The 24,309-nt window shown below is 43.2% G+C and overlaps 1 protein-coding gene across 3 annotated transcripts in view; it reads right to left on the bottom strand.

The window, feature by feature from the left end:
* KIAA0586 (KIAA0586 ortholog) overlaps window positions 1-24,309 on the bottom strand; it is a 587,996-nt gene that overhangs the window by 313,030 nt on the left and 250,657 nt on the right. For all 3 annotated transcript variants that reach the window (XM_069207463.1, XM_069207462.1, XM_069207464.1), the window contains exons 18-19: window positions 8,752-8,832; window positions 2,834-3,021 (exon numbers count right to left, since the gene is read on the bottom strand). In XM_069207463.1, coding sequence (XP_069063564.1) covers window positions 2,834-3,021; window positions 8,752-8,832 — 269 coding nt within the window. The remainder of the gene's footprint in view (window positions 1-2,833; window positions 3,022-8,751; window positions 8,833-24,309) is intronic.

The following is a 24,309-nucleotide window of genomic DNA, read 5'->3' as shown; positions in this document are numbered from 1 at the left end:
TGTGTGGTGTGTGGGGGGTGGTGTGTGGGGGGTGGTGTGTGGGGGGTGGTGTGTGGGGGGTGGTGTGTGTGTGTGGGGGGTGTGTGTGGGGGGTGGTGTGTGTGTGTGGGGGGTGGTGTGTGTGTGTGGGGGGTGTGTGGGGTGTGTGTGTGTGTGTGTGTGTGTGTGTGTGTGTGTGTGTGGTGTGTGGTGTGTGGGGGGTGGTGTGTGGGGGGTGGTGTGTGGGGGGTGGTGTGTGGGGGGTGGTGTGTGTGTGTGTGTGTGGGGGGTGTGTGTGGGGGGTGGTGTGTGTGTGTGGGGGGTGGTGTGTGTGTGTGGGGGGTGTGTGGGGTGTGTGGGGTGTGTGTGTGTGTGTGTGTGTGTGTGTGTGTGTGTGTGTGTGTGTGTGTGTGTGTGTGTGTGTGTGTGTGTGTGTGTGTGTGTGTGTGTGTGTGTGTGTGTGTGTGTGTACTATAACTCGTGCTCTCACCAGGCACTGATAACTAGAAAAAAGGTGAAAAATAAAAAGAAGTGGCAAAGATAGCTGCCAACACTTCCTTATTGAAGTGTTGGCAGCCAATCAGATCTCAGCACGAGATTGGGTGGGGTTGTGAATCCTTCAAGTCCCTATATGTACAAATTTGGCTTTTCTTTAATTGCTCTACCTCTACTGAATGGATTTAAACCAAATAACAAAAAGGTCACTTTCTGGACCAAGAGCTACCTTTCTGCCAAATTTGGTGTAATTCCCTCCAGTAATTTCAGCACTATCTCTGTTAAAAATCCCAAGACAAAATAGTGGGGAAAACATGTTTTGGGAACTCCCCCCTCCCCCCTGCTTTTTCTCAGCCCCCGCTTGACTGCTCACCCTGAAACTTTCCAGACAGCAGCAGACGTGATCAGCGACTTTCTGGGGAACATTTTGTGAAGATTCGTCAACCAGCGCCACAGATCTAGGCAAGTAAAAAAAAAAAAAAAAAACTTACAAAAAAATAAAATAGATCCTAACTATAACTACTTAGTGGTGACTGCCACTATAGTCTAATGGTGAGGTCTTGTATTTTTTATCAACCCATGGGATACTTACTCAGGCTTTAACAGGCACCTTGAAAATATCAGGGGGTGGGTTTGAGCACCCCCTTTAGCATATGCAGATACTGCGTGGAGTGATGTGCAGATGACAGTCTCTAAGAGGAGGTCCTCCTTGACGGTTTCCTTATGGTAAGAGGAGATATCATCCGATGGAGAAGGGAGGGTAGAGTAGAGGTCAGGATCAGAATTGCCAGGGGGATCTATATCATATGAGTCCCAAGGGTCTGCCTGTTTGTACATCATAAGTGTGTACCCCCCATCACCCACCACACCCTCACCCCCCACTCCAGGGTGTCCCCCTGTGTCAGAGTGTGGTGACCCCTGTGTAGTGTAGGATAGTGGGTCAGGTAAAGTAGGGGAAGGTGACAACGGGAATCTGAGTGAAGTATAAGAGGTCGGAGGCAGTCCAGTGTCCAGAAGAGGACTGGTAGCTTTATCCTGAGTTTTGCTTTGGAAGAGGAGAGGACTCTAGAGCTTCTTTAAAACTGAGCTGTCTTCTAGAAGGCCTTGGATACATCAAAGGCTGTGTAAGAGTGCAGCATGTTCAAGGGTGGATGACAATCTGTTTTTGTCATGCATCAAGCTACTTTTTTAATTTCTGGAGGGCTGGTTTGACTTGGTCGCGGGCTGGTCTTCCGATTGGATCGAAATGTTCTGGTGTCAACGCTGACTTGTGCTTTGAGGGTAACGGTTTCGGATCAACGGTTCGGTTCGTGCCGAGCTGGGAGCAGCAGTTTCGGCTTTAAGATCTACTTAGGCGCGGAGCTGCCACCAAGTGTGGTATATAAAGCGGACTGTGAGTGTCGAGTATGGCTTGAAGGCAGTGGCGGCCCAGAAGCCTGCTTCTATGGGTCAGGAGCGGCAGAATGCCCCTTGTGGGGTAGATGCTCGGAGCAGTGTTGAGGAGGTGGATCTGTACTCACAACCTGTTGAGTCAGCTGGAGATCTTCAATCTCGAGTTCGGAGCCGCAACTTTCTTCGACGGGAAGTCCACCTCATCAGCTGCCGAAGGCTCCAGTTGATGTTCCCCCTCAAGGTCCCGGCTGCCAAAGAGGTCCGGGGTATCTTCTGCACTCCTACGGGACATCTTGAGGCAATGGACCCGGTGGTCTCTAAGGGTCTTCTGCGACCAAAAGGATCAATGAGTCACAGGGGACCTCGTTGTGCTAGGGTGAGAGGCAGAGATTGCAGACCTGGTGGAGATCCGCCCACGGGTATTTGACACAACACCTCAGACAGTACTGAAAAGATGTATGTTTAATTACAGAGAAGACATGTGGAGAGCTGATTGCACCGAAGGAAAAAGAGGCCCCAACCGGCAAGGCCCCTTCAGGGGCCAGAGTCGACCAGTGCACAGCTCAATTCAACGCAGTAACTGGAAACGCTGACCCAGTATGCGAGTAAAGAGGCAATGGGATGGTAAAACATACCGATGGAGAGAAGACTCAATAACGAACTGAGTCAATCTGGAGCACTGAAGCACATGTTCGAACCTAGCGGTGGAAAAAAACTATTTAACAGCTGAGCCGGTGACCCTGTGTACTGCAAGCAAGAGGTGGAGTCAAACTACCTTGTGACTTAAGAACAATAATTCCAAGAAAAACACCTTGCACACATATGAGCCAAAAACTAGATGGAAGGAGCATGCACAGCATGTGTATCCACAGTCACACATGCCTCAAATCATTAATTCCTCATGCCAGGTGAATCCAGTTTAAACATTTACCAACATTTAGAATGTGCTATCTGTCTACAAACTTACCAACTAATCAACCGATTCTCTAGGGTTTCCTTTCTTTCAATAATGTCATTCAGAACATCTGAAGTTGGGTGAGGAGCAGGAGCGGTGGGTGGAAATGGTATGCCATTATATTTGGAGATCACTGGTTCAGACCACCCATTATATTCTAATACTTCTTCTGGCATCTCATCCTCTTCTTTTTCCTGATCCTTTAAAAAAATTGTAGTTATATGATTTGCCTACTTTTCATTTTTACATTACACGCAAATTCAACAACAGCATAAAGTTGTGTTTCCAACCTGAGTGAAGATACACAACCTAAGCGATAGCATTTTAATAGACCAATAACTTATGCTTTTTTTTGGATGCTCTTATTTAATCATCTAAATATATTTCAAATGTATATGATCCTACTGTTAAGTCCAAGAAGGTCATGTTGCTTAATGTTCATCATGCAAAGGGAGAAACTATACACCTTGAGGAAAAAAAAAATTCTACACAGATATACTATTTCACTGGTTGACATCATTTCTACATATCACACACAGACTAGAACTCAAAGGTATGACTTCACTGCCACGGATTAAAGATTTTCAACCAAAGGGAAGACTGAAAATAAAGTATACAAGCAAACTGAATAGACTATCCCGTTGCTATGTCTGTTACAGCCAGTGATGCCAGCTCTGGGTTCTGGCAAGTTTTCAGAACTCCTCATTATTTGCATCCAGTTATGTTTCCAGAGCACCATCAGATCACTCAACAACTATAATGCATAGTCACAAGATTAATACATTTATATTACCTTTCAGTGGAATATGAAACTAATTTTCTACTAAAACAAACATGCTCTGCTCTGATCAAAACTTTATTTGATAAATCTTCAAAAAAAGGTTTTAAAAAATGTGATCCACCCAAGGTTGATATTCAAATGTTTGTCAAATGTAGGTGATGGCATCAAAAGTAATTTTTAGAGGAGTAGTCAAATAGTATTCTACTATTTAAATTCTCGAAGGGTGTTCTAGTTGATTAGTTATAGACATTTCATTTATCTTTTAGTGGGCATCTCTTCAATAAGAGGGGTAGGGTAAACCTTTACATACAAGAGTAAGTTACAGCAAAAATGTTAACCCTTGGTCAACAAGACCTTAAATGATATACACGGAGAGAATCATTAGGTGTCATAGAGGAAACAGATGTGTGTGATTTAACAGAAAACGGAAAATGTGAAACCACATTCGAAGAAACCAAATAATGGTAAATCAATTCTTATGAAATAAAAAAAAAATGCAAATTAGAGAAAACATATCAAAGGGAAGTTAATGTTAAGGAAAAATCCAAAACTACATTAAACGTAGGTGGATTTTAGGACCACTGTGGGGTTTCTTGGGTTCATGGAAGGGTAATGGTTAGGGTGATGAGGGGCTTTTAGGGGTCAGGAATATCTGGAGTTTGGGCACAGAAAGGGGTTTTTAGGGTTCCAAAATGGTAGAGTGTTTGGGGTGGAGAGGGGTTTTTAGGGTTCATGGTTGACTGGTGTTTATGTGTGTGAGGAACATTTAGGTTTCAGGGATGGGTGGAGTGTAAGGGTGATGAGTGGTTTTTATGTTTCCGGATGGGGTGGAGTATAGGGTGGTGATGGGTTTTAAGGATTCATGGATGGGTGAGGTTTAGATTGAGAAAAAGAGCTTTTTAGGGTCCAGAGATGAGGAGTTCTTATGCCGCATGGATGGCTGGTGTTTAAGGGCGGTGGTTTTTTTAGGGCTCAGGGATAGGTGAAGTTTGGTTCTGCTGAGATGTTTGAAGGGGTATGGGATGAGAGCAGTTTAGGAGTAGAAAGGGTTTTTTAGGGCTCTAGAATGTGTTAGGAGTTAGGGGTACGGAGTGATTTTATGGTCCAGAGATGGTGGATGATTGGGGGTGGAAAGGACTTTTAGGCTTTAGGGATGAGTGTAGTTTAGGTGTTGGGAGGGATTTTAGGGGGCAGGGACTGATGGTGTTTAGAATTGTGACAGGTCCGTGATGGATGGTGTTTACAGGTGGTGATGGGTTAGCAAAGTAAACGTATTCGAAGTAATTGTTTGACAATGTAAAAGATAGTAATATGAAATAATGTACCCAGAGGTAAAGCAGTGAAATAAATATTGCAGACAAAACTGTTTTTGAAAGTAAGACCTGCAACCATTGCATTAACACTTGAAAATAATCATTTAAAAGTCAATTTCAACCAAAAAGACATTCTATGAATTGGTTTCTATGAAAAGATAAATGCCATTCATTCTGAAAATTTCCATTAAATATTTTTGATGAAATTACTTATCAAGTGATGTTATTCCATGGAATCATTTCTCTATGAAACCACAAAAACACAGGGAACACAGGTTAAAACAGCAAATGAGCCTTGAAGACTGGTGGGGTTCAGTGGCTTGTTTAATATAAGTAGTTCAAGATTCTGGTGGCAAACTAAAAGCGAAAAATGCGTGGCTAAGTGTTTTCTTTTTATTTTAGATCACACATTGAAGTCAAACATCTATGTGCATTGGGGTTAACAGGTCAACACATAGAGAAAGTTTCTAGATCACTCTATAAAAACAACATGCCCCTTTCTGTAGGATTCTAGATATACGGAATGGTGGGTAGATATTTTTTCATATCTTTCCCTGGTAGACAAGTTGAGATCTTTGGCAATGTGATTCAGTAAACATGTTTGGTAGCACTTCAGTGTTTAGCAACCATTCGTGCTCTCTACCAAGTGCCTTTTAAATTTAATCACTGTTCATGCAGCCGACCCGATTGGTGAACTGCAGTGTAGTGGGCGATAAAAGCCAATGGCATATTGTTTTCCCTTTAGAGAATCCTCCATTCCCTGACTGTTTTAAAAAAAAAAAAAGAAGAAAAGACCTCCTTGGGTCATTGTTCGTCTATCCCAAATAGGAGTTTGAGCACCTCAAGTGCATTAAAGATCAGAGGGCCAAGGGACCACCCACAGCTCCAACATGTGGTGATGACAGGTTTGCTCCTTGTCTGGTGACTTACACAGCGCCATAACGTTATCCATGTAATTCCTGTTTTCCTCCATCAATTAACCAGTGAATATTGACCGAAAGGGAGATGTTTTCTAGAAAGAAACATACTCTGTCATAGTCTTCTGCTGGCACTAGTATGGCGCTATCTCTAATTCCCTGGCACCCATCATATTCATATAACAGGCGTAACCTAGTTGAACAATCTGCAGCCACCAGTGGTCTGAAGTTATAGCACATTAGCTAGGCAGGAAAAAACACATTTTCCCCCTACTAGTTGCACATGAGAATGGGAGGAGGTCTCAAAGGAGACTTGTCACAGCTTTGACAGAGGAAGAGGAAGAAAAAGAAGAGGATTGTTGTCCTGAGTGTTGTCAATAGCTTCTGGGCATTGTTAACTGTTGTTAGGGTTGCAAGGACTGGCTTTGGTGATGGGTGAGGGGCTCCTGATTATCCTCTGAATTTTTTATAATTTAAGTGAAAGTGCGTGCCATAGTGAGCAAACCTAAAGTGCAGGTCATAGCATGGCTATATTTAAACCATTCCACCATAGAATCTGCATTATGGCCAAAAAGTCTGAAGCCATGAAAGGGCATATCCAGAAGGGCCTCAGAACATAACAAAAAAATCTCATGGTGTGCACCTAAAGCACATACGCTTGATCACTACACAGGTGCTGATGACGCATTTCACAAGGCCGTCATGTCTAGGGTGTCCCTGAAGAAAAATGTTGCTGCCGTACTGTCCGACTTGGATTGTCAGCCCAAAGGCATTCATGAATTTGACAAGGGTGGCTGACAAAAGGGTACTGGCCATACCCCAAAGTGCTTACAGACAACGTCACAGCAGACAGACAACTTTCAGGGATCTCAAGGCCAAGCTAGCAGAAGAAAATACCCTATTCCCAAATTCATTAGTTAGTGTTGATCCTCTATCTGCTGGTGCACAAAGAAATGCATTGGTGTTACTGAACAACTAAGCTGAGTAACAAATACTGGTTCTGCAATGGTGGGCCTAACACATCTAATCTAGTGGGCATCTTACTGGGGAATTGAAGCTTAGACCTCGTTGCCATCAAGGTTAATGTCAGGGCCTTGTTAAAAGGCAACAATGGCTCTGAAGCAGTAGTCCCAGGTTGTAAGACTATTGTTCACCTTATTTTCTATAGTAGGTAACTGTATGTCCAACACTTCTGCTGCTCCGAGGACTACTACAGTGAAAGAGGCACTTTTCAGTGAGAGACCTCAGTAGGGAGTCCATTTCTGTCCTTGGAGAAGTATCCAGGTACCTCACATTATGTAGATCTAAATATACTTTGCAGCAGTGTCATGAGGATGTAGCAAATAGTCTGTCTCCTCATGGTCATCCTCACCATGCAGAAACTTTTGGAGCTCTTAAACAGTGACGTAATCTGATTTGAGCAAGGTTTCAACGTATAATAATACTGGCAAAGGAGGAGTCTGGGGTTCATTCAAAGTTGAGGCTGCAGCTTGATAGTCTTTGTGGGACAAAGGTCTGGTACAGACCAACGTTGGATCCTGAGCCTGAGTCAGGCCCATTCTGGGTACTGCTGGGGTCGGGGCCAGCACAGAGGCTATAATAAACTATGTGGCCTCCAGTGTAGTAGTGGAGGCATGGGCCGGTGTCAAAAGAGCGAGACGGTCAAGTTACTTACCTTTGGTAATGCCTTATGTGGTAGAGACTATGGTATCAAACTAGATCTGGAAAATCATGAGCAGTACCTCTGCAAGCCAGTAGACGGCATCAAGGAGCTCTGCGTCCATGCAGTCAGCCTCAGAAATCACGTTACGGTACCTTAATTAGCGTTACCCTGGTGTACTGACATTAATTCCTTTGTGTCTGCGTCAACGGCACTGATCCGGAGAGCTACCTCAACCACTTTTAGGTCAACTAGTTTCAACTGAACAAAATGGCCCTGGAGCCTGACAGGCTACCCAGTGACTGCTGTGTTCAGTTAAATGCTGCCTAAGCTGTATATTTCCACTTGAAAAAGGAGGCAGAGAACATTGAAAACAGCCATTGATGTATATAGGAACTTATCCTAGGGACAACAAGATTCCAGGTATACTCAGAACTGGGCACTGCGGCTTAAGGCAGACATGCAGTAGGAGTTGAAGAGCCTGTAGACAGCTGCACTAATCCTGAAAAGACACGTCCTGTTCAGACTACAGAGAGCAAGACAGCATCTTAGTCTTTTAAGCAGACAGGATCTACTAACGATGCACTGAACAGCCCTCAATAGATTAAAGTGCACACCTACACTCTCTCCATCAAAGTTTGTGCAAGAACTCCAGAAAAAAACGTGCAACATTTTATGGACTGACTCCATTCATCACATTCGGACTAGTGACTCCAGTTTGAACGAGGAGAACAACGACTTATGAAATTGCTGTGGTGTTTCCACTTTCTTCTTGGCTGATAAGCATGTCCCTGGAGCGGTCATCCTTGCATTAAGACTCTGAATGGATAATGTTTTGTAGCAAGCTCTATTTTCTATGCTTCATAATGCTTTGAAAGACATCGACTTTCAAGAGAACATGTCCTACGGCTTTTCACTAACAAGAAATGTGTTGAAGACCATATGTTTAAACTGTCAAGCAGCAACGTTAAGAGACACATGCAAGTAATGGGGAATCATGACAGGCAATATGCAGGTAGGCCTGTATCTTCTAATATTTTAACATGCCAAATTGGGCAAGGGAAGATTTCTCGCTAAGTAAAAACAAACTGGTTAGTACACTTGCTCAGCACATGGAACAAAGGTCCTATGGATTATGATGATGCAAAAAACAGGAAGAAATGATCAGACCGAAAGTGCCCATAACACCAAATACATTTTCACTCACACTGACTAAACTGGAACAAGGTGAGGAACTTGTACAGAACAAATACGTCTACCTGTGGGATGTCAGTAACATCAATGAAGTCAGTTCCAGGAAACGCAATATAATCCTCTTCTTGTTCAATGTGGGTTGGGGCCTTAAACAAAAAACAAAAAAAGGAAAAAGTAGACAACACGACATTAGTTCAATAGGAAAAAGATTTAACTGCAACAAATACTTCATAACAAAAAAGCAGCACTCACAATGTCCCCATTCTGCTACTGCATGCTGGTGTAGAAGGGAGGTGTGCGCGTGTTTAAGAAAAGGTGCAATTTACAGCATCTGCATCGACCAGTAAATAAGTAAGTGTATAGTGTTTCCCAGTTTTGGAGGCCTACCCTTATGCGCCAGATCTGAGTTACTAAGGTAGTGTGCATGAGCTGAAGACAGGGTAATATCTTTGAAAAAGGCTGCAGTAAACACCTGACTACTGAGCTTTTCAAACGTCATTTTAATTCTGCTCAGAACAGATGCTACGTCTGGAACCAGAACAAGAATACAATACAATACAATTCACAGAAACAATAATTGGACTCTTTCGAGCTTGGAACGTTGTATACCAAGAACGTTAAGCTGGAACTGAGCACACTGTGGTGTTACTCCAAGAGGTATGTGTACTTACTAATGCATCCTTATCCTTTGGGAAAATTACTAGATACGGAAAATTACTAGATACAGAACAGTCTATCTGGGAGCAGAAAGTCAGTGAAAACCATTCTAAAAAACAGAGCCAATGATTTTTCACAACATCACTGTGCCATACTAAGCACCTGTTCTAGTTTAGATATCTAAAATATAGTGCATACATAGCATGGGGCCTAGGTTATGTGGCACTCTTGTAAATCACTTCCAGACGGTTAGGAAAAGCAATTTACCTTCCCTTGGTGAGATGGCACAGAATGAATATCGTGCCGGGACGAAAGTTTCCAATTTGAGGCATATTCAAAGATACTCAAGACAATTTAACATGAAATGGGAGCTTTGGAAAACACATATCGGCGGTAAAGATTGCTGGTGCTAAATTTAAGTTGTAGCATCTGAGAGGACCTGATACACTTTGCAAGGTTCAAATCTCAGAGTCTTCTCAGCAAATGTATTAAAATACGCTCTTAGCTAAACAAGAAAACATAACTAAATGCGATGCAAGGGAGGGAAAATGTCCTGATTTTTAGGATCCATCCGCGAGGGATCTGTGAATCTGAGGGAAAAGCAAAGACCCAATTGGCTGGCCTCAACCTGAAAGGAAAGCTGGGCTGCCATTTTGTTTGTCGCTGGGCCGCCATTTTGTTTGTCGCTGGGCAGGGGGAAAAAGTATGAAAACACATAACAGGCCACTTCATAGGACGCATGGAGTGTTGGGACGCCTCATGGGCGAAAAGTAGGCCAATTTGTTTTCACCCGAACCGCTTGTCTGCGGATCCACTGCAGTGCTCAGCCCTAGTAAATCTGCAAGGGATCTGTGGTTCCGAAACCTAAGGGAAAAAATGCACTTACTCATGCACCAATCCCCTGGTGGTTGTATTAATGTGTGGTAATGATATATTACTTTATGTTTAAAAAAACATAGCAATTCACTGAAAAATCAAAGATTACAGGTCTGCTATAGTTAGGTTGACGTTTTATCCTTACAAAATCATAGAAATTCAGCAGTTATAGTTACACATATAGTTATATTTATCTGAAGAAACTATAACTTGTGCTGGTTAAGTAACTTTAGGCTAAGAGTTATAGTTTCTTAACATAAGTATAACTATAAATGTAACAATAACTGCTGAATGTCTGTGTTGTTTTAGTGGTAAAATGTCAGCCAAACTATAATGTCCCTGTAACCTTGTGTGAAGTCACCACTACTCCAATCTGGTTTTTCTGTGTGGCTATGATCAACGAGAAAGTATTATGAATCTGATTCACCCCACAATGCTCTCACGGACAGATGCAAGCAATGTCTACCACTTGAGTTCTGATGAATCAGTTATGACTTAAATCTGTGATTGAGGAATAGGCACTATCTGCAGAGCGGCAGGAGAGATCAACTGACCGTCCACAGCTGACCCCAGGGCTTTGTCTTGTACTGCTGCACAGATACCAAGTGCTACTTCCAAGCGGTCCAAGGAGAGGACGGTATAGGCGCACAGCGAGCACCCCCTTTGATGTATGATTGACTATAAGGGGACACTCCCCCTCCTGGATACCAGAGGCCAGTAGCTTCTATGAAAGGGCCGCCTCAAGGTAACTCCTTGGGTAAGGTAGACCTTTTACTACACACTCTTTGACCTTTACATAGAGTAAATTTCCTCCAACGTGAGACGTAGGGATCCTAGGCCCTGACGAATGCCCCGAGACCTCTATTGGCTCACTTCTGAGGGCAGAAACATGTTGGCTATTAGTTAGGTGACCCTGTGAGTCCTTATCCTCACAGAGGTGTCCCAACCCCTGTTTTAACTACACCAATCAGACACCACCATTAAATTGTCACTCCTTACAGGTGTCTGCTTAGGTGTTTTTAATTTTTCACTAGATTAGCTGGATCCCGATCTTTCCAGAAACAAGTTTATTTACGCACTCCCTCCTGTTCCCTTAACAGAGAGGTTGAGTCCGCCCAGGTGGCACTGTCCGACCTGGGTGGGTCTAGGTGGTCAAATGATGAAGCATGACACTATATAGTGTGTGAGACCACCTAGTCCGTAAAAGGAATTCCCCCCGGTTTCTCTCCCCGCGCACGCACTCTGCAGTTACTTACTGACATTTCACTGACATTACCTTTCCAAATAGGAACACGTACAACCTAGGGCTACGCTGGTACCCGCGACGCCCTCTTTAGAGAACCCCGTACTTTCTTGTGTACTACCAAGTGCTACTTCACATGAAGGACACCAGTGAGGCAAAACATGGCTTACTTGATGGCTGTGATTATCACCAAGATTCTTCAATAGAAAGCCACTGTTAAAATTGGGACTAGAAAGGTCCTTAAGAACTGTATCCTCCCTAAAGTACTGGAGACTATTTGGATACCTCACTGCAAACTCAGGTCTAAATCAGATCTTAGGGCCTGAGGCCGGACTGGAATTAGTTAACTTTGTTGATTAAGCCCTAAATAGATAGGCATTCACCTAGCTTTAGAAGTGGACTTTCTACAGGAACTGGGAAAAGATCTATGAAGAACCAGAGAGGTGCACAGATGCCTCAAGAGCAGTGTTTTGTACTAATAGTTTACGGTTACTCTTGTGAATCCCTCATGTTCACTAAATCCATCCATCTGTTATTCTGGTGGGCTACAAGAAATTAGTTAAGCATCTTCACAATTTACTGGGGTGAGGGTAGAGGGGATATTGTCTTGGGAGAAACAGGTTGAGATCATAAAGATCAAAGATAGAGCAGGGGCCACCATTTTTGTTTCCTAATAAGCAAGTAATGGAGGTGTTCTCCTTGACCCCTTTCCAGGGGCACTCCTTGTCTATTGCACTTAAACAGAGCATCTTGACATCTGACAAAAAATATGAGATGCTAACTGAGGCAAAAGGGCCTGGACGTTGGCAGTTAAGAGGGGTGTACAGCTTGGCTGACCCACAACACCAAGAGAGGACCCATGCATTGTCTGTAAATTCTGTCCACTCATGGCAATAGAGCCTCCTGACATGAAGAACTCTAGAAAATACAGGACTGAGAGATTGACCCTAAGGAAGAGCCTGCAGCTAGAAAAGCCCTAGGTCAGAAATTGGCCTAGGCCTTAAGGACAAAAACACCTTCATTGGTTGGAACGGGGTCTGTGCTATGACCAATACCACTGTGAATAGCATCCAGTGATTTTACCACAAAGGTGCCCATCGGATCTGCTGGCGGATCATGTCAATGAAGGCATCACAAAGATTTTTGCCACCAAATGGGAGATTAGTGACTTTCTCCTGGACGGATGGCTTCAGGTTCAAATACTGTAGTCGCACTTCCCTGTGCATAAATAGACCAATTAATATGGCTGTGTCAGCAATGCTAATCTATTCTTGAAATTTGTATTTATCCTCCTTGCATATGTTGACAATAAACATATAATTCTACTTGTACAGACTGGGGGCAAGGAGGTATAGACTTTACCTTAGCACATCGCACTGCTGACCTAGATGTAGTGGTATAATGGAATAATTACACCCAGGGTGGTGTGCGAGGCCTTGCCTTACAATTTTGTAAAAATTATTGGTTGTTATGATTGGGAGATACACAGGACACTGGATTTCCAAAAATTAGGTAAAGGTTCCCTTTGGTGGATACCGATGTTTCAATGTACTAGTCCGGTCTGCTTTTTCATGCATTAGAGATTGATTTGGGAGGACGCAAACAAGCAATGCTCTTATTGTCTCTTGTTCCCTCAGTCTGAGACAGTGGGATCCCAGGTGGTATGGGTAGTAGTATCTGGGTTAGTATTTAGGTCAGTGTTTACAAAGCGCAACATCTTTCAGAGATGCTACTGGAAACAGCTCAAGGAGCAGTTGGTGCAATGGGCCGTTTGGTGTTTAGATGTCTACTGGTAACCTAAAGTAAAAGGGAGCTGGCAGTCCTGTTGGAGCTGGAGCAGTCTCTTTTGGCCTTCACCAGGCACTATGGAGTTCAGGAAAGAGTAAGAAGAAATAATTTCTTACCCATAACACCAGTTCTCTCGTAGGGGAATCTCCAATGAAGTCATAAGCACTGAATAGTCCCGCCCACATGGAGGGATCTAAGAGCACATTTTCCAAATATAACTTCTTAAATGTAGATGTCCGCCTTTCTTCAGGAAGGCCTGTAGAGTCACTAAAGAAAAAAAAATATCTTGAGGCCTATAGGAGTAGGCTACAGTGGCCAATTCTTCATCTATCTTGTAGGTAAAAAAGAGGCCAAAAGTGTATGTACAAATAAATGAATGACACTTCTGTAGAAAAGCATAAATCTCTTTCACAAACCCCTTTTTTATAGAGTATATAGATGAAAGAGAGCAGGACAATGTAGCGCCATGGGCTGTTATCGTAAGATTTAAAAAATAGAGGCTGTGCCTTTAAGAACTTAAGGACCCTCAGTATCCAATCATGTTCAGCAGGTGACATTTGCTTCAGTTCTTTTTGAGCCAATGTGTAGATGATGTATAGGACCCATGGTTACCTCTGTCCAGTCCACATAGGAGGAGGGAAGGTTGCTTATGACTTCAATGGAGATTCCCCCATGAGATATCTGGAGTTACAGGTAAGAAACTATTCCTTCTCTCGTAGGGATCTCCATTGACCGTTATAAGCAATGAACAGAACAGCAAGCCCATCCCCTATTAAGAGTGGTGGAAAATACAGAGGAAGATGGGAAACATCTAGGCAAGTAGATTTCTGAGGGAGGCCTCTCCTACTTGAGCATCTGCCCTAGCAACAGAGTCCAGGCAGTAATGCTTGGTTAATGTGTGAAGTGACCTCAATGTCGCTGCTTTGCAAATCTCCGTAATGGAGATGTTCCTCATTAAAAGAAGCAGAAGCTGCTTTACTCCTAGTGGAGTGTGCTTCAGGTCTGGATGAGAATGTCTTTTATCTTTCTGATAGCCTAACTGGATGCAAGAGACACTCCATCTCGAAGGACTGTTTTGATGTGGCTAGCTCTGTGTGGACTGGACCATGATTAATAAATAATTGGTCTGATCTGCGAATGTCTTGTGTTATATCAAGATAAAACTTTAAAAACCTCAACATCTAGAGAATGAAGTGATCTCTCGCCTGAAGTAGAGGGATTCTGAAAGAATCTTGGTAATGAAATTGTTGGCTAAAATGGAAATCTAAAATAACCTTGGGTAGGAATTTCGGGTGAGACCTCATCACCACTTTGTTAGAGTGAAATACTGTGTAGGGTTTGTGAGACCCTACTGCTTGAATGTCGCTAACTGTACGGCTGATGTTATTACTACAGGCAAAGCAGTTTTGCAAGAGAAATGTTGTAGCGATGGCTAATGAATAGGCTCGAACGGGTCTTGCATGAGGTGTGAAAGAATTACATTGAGCTTCCGAAGTAGGAGAAGGACGTCTAACTGGAGAGAAGAATGACATCTGGCTGGCAAGATCTAGGGTCCACGTTCTTGGAGGAACACCAGACGCAAAATCTCTTCCACTTCAAGGCATATGCTGACCAGGTTAATGGCCTCTTAGCCTCCTTGAGGACCTCTATGCAGTATTGTGGCAGGTTCAAATGTCCATACTGCTCTAGCTCAGGAGCCATGCAGCCAAATTCAAGGAAGGGAGATTGGGGTGAACAATCGGATCGCCAAAGTTAGTTAGCAGGTCTGTTCTGCATGGCTTCTGGAGATGTAGACGCTGTGACCAGTGACTGAGGTCTGTTCACCACTGTTGACATGGCCACTCCAGGAGGATTATCTTAACTCTCGAGTGGGGCCGCTTGATGCGGACTGCCAGTATCAGGAAAATTGGAGTAAAGGTTGACAGAAATTTGCCATGCCAGTAGATCGATAGTGCATTTCCTAGTGTCCCTGGTTGGTGGTACCTCGAGGCGAGTCCGCAGCATTTTTTGTTTTCTGCAGTGGTGAACAAATCAATGGTTGGAGTGCCCCACAGTTTGAAGATGTGTTGAACGACGTCACCGTTCAAGACCCATTCATGGTTTATTGCAAAAACCTGCTGAAGGCATCAGCTTGTGCATTCTGTACACCTGGCAGGTGAGTCACTGTGTTTCGTAGGTTTCAGGTGATCAACCATGATTATATTGTCTGGGCTTCTGGAGACAAAGGTCTGAACCTCGTCCCTCTCTGCTTGTTGAAGTAGCACATGGTGGTCGTACTGTCCATCAGAATAAGCAGGGTCTGTGACTCCAATGCAGGGCCGAAGGCTTTTAGATCTATGTGAACCGCCAGGAGGTTGATGTGATAGGTCATCTCCTTCGGGAACCACACCCCTTAGATTTGCTAATGAGCCATCTGAGAAGAAACCTGTTGCAGAACAGGCAGTTCTTGAAGAGATTAGTAAAGGAGCACCACCATTTCAGAGAATGTTTTGCAAGAAGGGACAGTTTGATCCTGTCCTCCCAATTGCCTGTTAGATGATCCCACTGGTCCTCGAGGCATTCTTGGAGAGGTCGCATACAGAGGCGGACATTCAGAGTGAGGAAGATGCATGGGGCCTTGAGCTGAGGAGAGATGAGATCATCCTCATCTTGGGATGAGAGGATTTCCTGAGAAAAAGACATTTCTAAAGGATCGCTAAGCCTCTCTCCTCCGAAGGACACTCTTTTGCTTGAACGGTGTGAATGGAGGCTCCCAATTAATGCAAGGTATGAACTGGGGTTGGTTGTGACTTGCTGTGGTTGACATGAAGTCTCAATCGTTGTAGGAGATAGCATGTCCAACTGAAATGAATCTGGGCTTCTGGGAAGGTTGATGTCTGTATTAGCAAATCGTCTAGGTAAAGAAAGACAAAAACGCAGTGTTTCTTGAGCTGTGCAGCCATGACTGACATGCACTTCAAGAATGTTCTAGGTGGTGACTTTAGTCCCAATGGAAGTACTAGGTACTGATGGTGTCCTCGCTCCTCCACAGATCTCAAGAACTTCTGATCTTGGAGGTCGATGGAGCAGAGCCAAGCCCCCTGGTATATTTGGGGATAGATTTGATGTGAGGCCAGCATTCAGAACTTTTCTCATCAAATCTATTTGTTGGCGAATTTCAGGTCGAGAACGAGTATGAATTAGTTCTTGCCTTTTTTTCTGCACCAGAAAATATCTGGAATAGATGCCTGTTCCTCTTTGATGGTGAAGAACAACCTCCACCGCTTGTTTCTGAAGCAAGATGTTGACTTCTGACCTCACCTTCTTCAGATGTTGTTATTTCTTGCCAATCTGCCCAAACTTGCAAAATACTTCCCCCCATACCGGAGTGGATAAGGGAAGAAAATCTTCAAGGCTTTGAGTCTGTTGTAGGCTTTTCTTCCTGTGCTGGTTGTTTTGAGGCTTTTCCCCTAGGCTGCCTTTGTTGCTGCATATAGGATCATTGCTGCTGTTGTCGCCCTTGATACCAGGGAGGTGTTTGAACACTTTGAGGGCAGTAACTCCTCTGGTAAGGTTTGAAAGGTCTCCTATGTTCCTTGGGTATTTCCAGGCCAACCGCCTCAAGGATGTAAATTTTGGATTTCATCCAAACCATTTTGTCATCTCTATCTGCCGAGAAGGGCAGCTGCACTTGCTGCCTTCATAAAAGTTGCAACAGTGTCATACACTTTGTGGCCCACAGAATCCAACTTCTTGTTTCTCTCTAACTGGTGGCACCAAGGAAGCAGGAGTAGTTGTGTGGTGTTTCTTTGCTTCCAGAATGACTACTGTGTGGCTGCCAAAGAGGAGAGAACCTGATAAGGGCAGATTTATAACCCATTGTTATCACTCCAGTTTCAGAGATGTCAGACGGAGCCAAGAATGTCTTCGGAGGGCCACACCATGGTAGTATTTGTGAGACGCTAGGTCAGAGGAATGGGCAGTGGCACTTATTTGGTTTGAGACCATCAAACCCTTGTTTACTATTTCCAGGAAATCCTCTCCTTTGTCCCTGGGCAGAACTTCGGCAAATTACTGGACAGATTGCCACAAAGTCCTACCAAGTTTGGAGGAGGATCTGAATGAAGGAAGAGTGGATCCTGCTCAGGAGGTCTGTATTTCTTCTGCAGCCTCGACGGAGCAGACTTGGCTGAGGCCAGAGTAAAAAAAGAGTTCCATTGCCAGTTCCAGTAGGCTTGGACCGTAAGGAAGGAGTGGTCTGGACACTACATTGGTGAAGCGTCTCAAATATCACTGATGTGAACGACATAGGTACCGACATCTGGATATTTCAATTTGCTGCTCCTCTCGCTAATACCTCTTGAAAAGTGGTAATATCATCCAATATGGTGAATCTAGAGGGTGGAGAGTCCTTAAGGGTAAACGAAAAGTGTTCTGTGAAAGTGGAGGACTTGGAATGATGTCGAGACCCGGATCATGACTGTGTTCTTCATCCATGTGAACAACAGCGATGAACACGTCTGTGTGAAAGATGATGTGTTCTGGAGCGTGATCTTGTCTTGGATGAGGTGGTCCAGAAGAAAGAGTTGGCACCAGTGGGATTAGCGCTGAAGGCAGTGAAGGAGGTGCTGATGATGGTAGAGGTGGAAAAGAAATGAAAGAAGGGAAATGACCACTGACACACCTGGAGTAGAACCCTCAACTTTCAGCGTGAGGGTTTGTGACCTTAATCATTAGGCCACGGGTGACATCTTGATGGAGGGTGAGGAAGCAGAGATGGAAAGTCTGGCAAGACTAAAGGCGAAGATGGAGATTATACCCTAGAAAACTCAGATCCTGGTGACAAAAAATGCGTCTGCACTTCCTCAGACATATCCTCAAAGTTGATATGCTCCTCAACGTTGACCTCCTGTGATGCCTCAAAGGTGATCTCTTCATCAACGTCAATCTCCATTGCCTCCTTGACGTCAATATTACTGTATGTGTCTTAATGTCAACCCTTGACGTCGATTATACTGTATGTGTCTCAACATCAACCTGCTCCTCGACGTCGATAGGACTGTGTTTCTTGATGTGGACCTGCTTCCTCGATGTTGATCTCCGCCTACTTGTCAACAGCATGTATCTCTTCGACGTTGACCCAGCCTGTATCAATGTCGATCTTCTCTTTCTTGACGTCGATGCAGCCTCTGACAACAAGCAAGTCGGTGCTCTCGATGCAGATGCCCTCAACGTCGACAGGGATTGATGTCGATTTTAAGTTGAAAACCTCTTTTTTTTTAACCTTCCATGTTCAGCAGAGGAAGATGACAGCAATGGTAGAGGACATACCCTCTCCTCACTCTGAAGGCCCACCTTCAGACTGTGTTTGTTGCCTGCACCGTTCTTCCATGCCATGTAGGTGAATCTTCTCCCTTTCCCTCAGGGAACACCTGGAAAACTTCCTGCAGTGATGACAATTTTCAAGAACATGACTTGCTGGAAGAGAAATAATACACACATCATTTTTCACAGGAAGGGAATTTGTCATATAAAGATAGCATTTCTAATGACAAATTCCTGTCATAAAATTGCAGAAAATGCAAGGGAGAGATGAAAAACATAGAATAAAGTAGTTGTCATCAAAATTCATAGATGAATTTTGAAGAGAAAAAGCCTAAAAAGGCAGAGTTCAGTGCTCCAAGGTCCTGTCAGCAGGAGCCGGAAAAAAAACTGAAGCAACTGTCACCTGCTGAGCTTGATGGGATACTGAGGGTCCTTCAGTTCCTAAAGGCACAGCCTCTATTTTTAACTCTTATAATGACAGCCCATAGGGCTACGCTGCCCTGCTCGTCTTCATGTATATACTCTATTAAAAAAGGGTTTGTGAAAGAGATTTGTGCTGTTCTACAGTCGCATCATGCATTTATTTTCACATACACTTCTCCTGGCCCCTTTTTTAACTACAAGATTAAGAATTGGACAACTGTAGCCTAATACTATAGGCTGCATGATATTTTTCTTAAGTGACTCTGCAGGCCCTCCCAAAGAAAGGCGAACAGCTACACTTAAGAAGATATATTTGGAAAAAGTGCTCCGGGGGTCTCTGCACATGGGCAGGACTATTTAGTGCTTATGACTACCAACGGAGATCCCATATGAGAGAAATGGAAACTACAACAGGGTATGTTAAGAAAATCTTGTTCCCGATTATGATGTGTTAGAGCTGTAGGGCCTTTCAGCAATGGAGTCTTTTATGGTAAGGGAAACCCCCAGTGAAATCCTGGAGAGATTGTCCCAAGGCTACAGATGATAGCTGATACTAGCTGTGACAACCAGAATGTCTTAGAGCAGAGAACTGAACTAGGACTCTGGTAATAACTTTGGTTCAGTCAACACAGCTTTATTCGATCAATTGACCATGAAAGCAACATAAAACAAAGCTAACAAAGACACAAGAATAAATAATCATTTTTGATAAAATACAGCAACTACATATCAATAAATTAATTTGAAATCATTAAAACATTAAAACAATAAAAGCTCAAATTACACATAAAGCTCTAAGAAGAGACAATAAACTTAGGTTGCTTTTTGGAAATGGCAACGTATGCACCAGGCTGTCACTAAATACTTGCTCACTGGAAGAATTACATCAGCTGAATTATGGCTTTTTAACACCCGTAGAGCCAAGGAACAGATCTTAAATCCCATAGCCCTACAAGTGTTGCGGATCCATTTTAATCGCGGGTTCGCATAAGCTGGACAGAAGAACATAAAGTGTTCAATTGTTTCGGAGGTACTGCCACAAGCAGGGCATATATCAGGGAGACCAATCGGTCCCCACCTGTGAGTCAATGACATCAGGGGCAAGGAGCCGAAACTAAACCTTGCATATAGGCTTTTGCCGTGCAGATCCAGTATAATGTCCAAATAGGCTTCAAACTTTGGAGTCCATTTAAGATCAATAAAAAAGTTAGTTAAACGACCATGAGATTTACAGGTTATGTTGTTATCCCTAACATAAGACCAATAAGTTAACTTTAAAACATTTTTATGCCGTCTCTCTAGTTTATGGGGATTTTCCCAGTAATCATCCAAGCCCAACAAACGGAACCAATGGGACACATGGCAAATCCAGGGGAGAGTATTGGCATTTTGGCATTTTAATAGATCAAGTAAGGAGGTCTTATATATATCTAGTTCAGGGGTAGTCCATAACCTGATCCAATACAGGAGAGGTCTTAAAATAGCTAAATCTGCTACTCGACTTAACCTCAGATCCAGAAATATTGGGAGCAGGGGTGTGGAGCGTGGACACGCTATCAAGGCCCTCGCAAAGTTGTTTTCTCCGACTGAGATCTTGTTACAGTTGGAGAAACCCCATACCTCTGCTCCATACAGAGCTGCACCTTGTGCCTTGGCTATATAAATCTTTAATGCTGGAGAAACAGCTTTTGCAAGGGAACCCTGATTAAAGTGCAGTATGGACGAAGCTCTATGTTGTAAAAACCCTGCGCTTTTTGTGATCTGCTCTTCCCATGATAGTTTACTAGTTAACCTGACTCCCAAACAGTCGGAGCTAACTTCCTTCAAGAAAACACCATCGATGTGAATGGAACATCTTTTACTAAGCCCTTTGGATAACACCATTAGTTTTGTTTTATTAATGTTAACCTCCAACCCATGATCGCTACAAAATGAATTGAATCGATCAACAAGGATCTGTAACCCCATCGGTGTCTTGGAAATGAGGAGCGAATCGTCTGCGAAAAGCAGGATAGGGATTTTTTGTGTGTTCAAGGAGGGAGCGTCATTCTGGCATGTGAACACAGCCTTCACTACTTCGTTGATGAATAGAGTGAATAATAAGGGGGCTAGCACACAACCTTGGCCGACTCCCCTTCTGATTGGGATCTGTTCTGTCAATTCGCCTTGATCGCCCCACCTCACTTGGGCATAGGTATTTTCATGTAATCGTTTTAGCAGGAGTAGTAGGTCCTCTGGAACTCCCAGTCTGCCCAGCACTTCCCCCAGTTTAGCTCTTGGAACCAGATCAAAAGCAGATTGCAGGTCTATAAATACTACATATAGAAATTGCTTGGCGATGAGGACATATTTCCAATACAAAATAGCCAATCGAAAGACCTGGTCTACTGTGCTAGTTTTAGCACGGAACCCGCCTGTAGTTGAGAGAGAATTTGGCGCTCCTCAACCCAGCTAGTTAGCCTCTGCAAAATTTGTTTAGCAAAAATCTTTTGCAAGTTGTCTATAAGGCTAATTGGCCTGTAGTTGGCTGGTAGATTAGCATTTCCTTTTTTGTAGATGGGTATAATTTCGGCCCCCTTCCATGTGCCCGGGATTTGTCCCCCTGCAGCTATACTATTTGAGATGGCATTGATATACCAGGACCAGATATTTGGTTCCGATCTAAAAAGATCTCCAGGGAGTTTGTCCGGCCCGGGTGCTTTGCCAAGTTTCAGACTGTTTATAGCCTCAAGGGTTTCTTCTACTTTAAAAATGAGATGACCCTTGGGGATACACTGGGCCCCCATTTGGACTGACGTACTGAGGATCAAATCCAATAGCATAGGTGAGGAGTTGACTACATTGGTGTCCGTTGAGCCCTCTGGTAGGGCATAAAGAGTGGAAACATTTTCTACCCAGCTTTCTAGTTGTATGTGGTTGCTGGGAAAACTCCTACCTCCATTTTCTCTTTTAGACGGAATTTCCCAAAAGCGCTTATTATCCTTCTCTCTGGAGGCATTTAATAATTCCTGCCACAAGGAGTCCTCCCACCGCTTTTTTGCAATAGACACGGTTTCTTTATATAGAGATCTAGCTTGTTTGATCTCCCCCTGGGAACCTGACATTACTACTGCTTTTAGCCCAGACTTAGCCTTTGAGCACCTCTCATCGAACCATCCCTTACGTGCCCCTTTTCCTTCACATGGCTTTGGCCGCCTTGCTTGATAAAAAACAAAAACGTAGCTGAGTGGCCAAACTATCATGAATTTTAAGAATCGGAATGTTCCCCACAATCTGCTCTTCATACTCTGCCAAATTATTTAAAAAGATTTGGTATATTGCTCTGATATGATATGGGTTAGACATCACTTTTGGCCAAGTAATCTTAGTGAATTTATTATTCCAGCATGGTGGCGGGATTATTGTAACATGATAATTTTTTTACTTTTACTTTACAGCTTTATTTCGGTAAAACAATACCATAAAAGCATACTGACAAAATTCTTACATTTCTAGAAGAAACAAAGACACTTTTTTAAAAGAAAAAAGACAAAGAAACACTAAAAACTGATCGAGACCAAAGCTCCCTCAGGGCCATACAATACAAATAGGCGAATTATGGGTATAAATGTTATTAAAAAATCAACAATTAATCACTAAAACACTATAAAATATACAGTACACATCATCATGCAGATCGCCATATAAATATTATAAAATTTTATAAAATACCCCTAAAGTATAAGCCTTAATACAAAAACAGTTAAAATTGCTATCTTGCTAGTAGTATCATTAACTATAGACTAGCTCAAAAAGTAACCATTATGAAAGTAGGATATATGCTTTTGAATGACTATTTGCCTCCAGTAGGTTCAAGTTGCCTCTACAATCTTAGCAATATAGATACCATCATCACGTGAGGGATTATTTGACTAATTTTTAGAAAGTGATTAACAATCCCTAGGGCCCAACGATTCCTTTCTTTCTTACGTGCCTATATTGCTTAGAGGTCATATACGATCGAGTGATGCAAAAAGGCACATTGTTCTAGCAGCAGCAAATGTTCACTTATCTACTAGAAACAAGTTATCTGATATTGATCTTAAAAACAGTAGGTAAAAATCGATTACAGTATTTCATTTGTAAAACCCATAAAATTTACCTCCCGTGCCATCAGGCACTTGTTTGCCTAACTAGGAGGAGATTTTTTGGGATAAAAAATAAATAAATATCAGAATCCAGGAACAAGTTTCATGGGTGACAATGACCATTCTAGGTAACTTAATCAACCTCCCAGTAGCTACGGTCCTCCCGGGCATAGACAGTGTCCCCTGAGCTAGATATATCCTTGGCCGATTATAGGTCCCAAGGCCATTGAATTGCAGAAGGTGACTCCCAGTTATCGATTTCAGGACCCGTAGGTTGACTTTGGGAGTTTTGCCTGAATTAGGGCGCCTACAACCTCAGGCCCGCCTTGTCTCTGATGAATGAAATTGCTATTAAGAACCGGCTTAGACCAAAAACAACATATGGTATCGAGCTGGATCTCAAAAATCTGGCAGCTTCATTGTAGTTCCTGATTCCAACGTTCCTGCAGATGGGTCGGATCCATTTCTTCCTTAGTTTATCGTAGGCAATGCAATTTAAAAGGACATGATCCGTCGTTTCTGGAGTCTCCATATTACATAGCTCGCAGGTCGCCTCATGATTACTCCCATTCAGGAGACCCCATTTGAAGGTAAAAGCCTTGACCTGGAGAATCCCATATCGATACTTCATAAATAAAGCTTTTGCTCGTCTAGGTTGAATGGTATCAATCCATTCCTCAGCGCTCGGTAGTGGTTTAAAATCCAGAAAACTTAAGGTTAGTCTACCTGAATCCTTGCTATGAAGAGGGCTATTAAAGATGAAGTCCCAAAATACTTGCTTTAGTCGGATCTTTGATTGGGTTGTGAGTATATGCGGTTCATCCCAGTAGATTTTCAGCCCTAAATTGTAAAAGCTTTGCCTGATATAATAAAGCCACGGGAGGGAAATAGTCTTGTCCAAGCCCATGATCTCAATTAAGGCTTGCCTGTATTGGATCAGTTCAGGGGTTGTCCAAAGTCTACACCAGTAGAGCAGGGGCCTCAGGGCTGCCAATTTGCCTATTTGTTTCATATTAGTGTCATGGGCTAAGGGAATCAGCGGAGTCGATGGAGGGAGGTCCAATATCCCCCTCATGAAATTATTTTCCTGAGTTGCCAATGGAGTTAGTTTTGTGAATCCCCAGAGTTCTGCGCCATACAGAGCAGCAGCCTGTGCTTTGCACCTGTAGATCTCGAATACTGGTGACACAGTACTCGACCTTGAA

Source organism: Pleurodeles waltl, chromosome 9, assembly GCF_031143425.1.
Source record: "Pleurodeles waltl isolate 20211129_DDA chromosome 9, aPleWal1.hap1.20221129, whole genome shotgun sequence".
Taxonomy (NCBI): domain Eukaryota; kingdom Metazoa; phylum Chordata; class Amphibia; order Caudata; family Salamandridae; genus Pleurodeles; species Pleurodeles waltl.
Note: the sequence above shows the minus strand (reverse complement) of the source record. Positions and strands in the feature narration are given on the sequence as shown.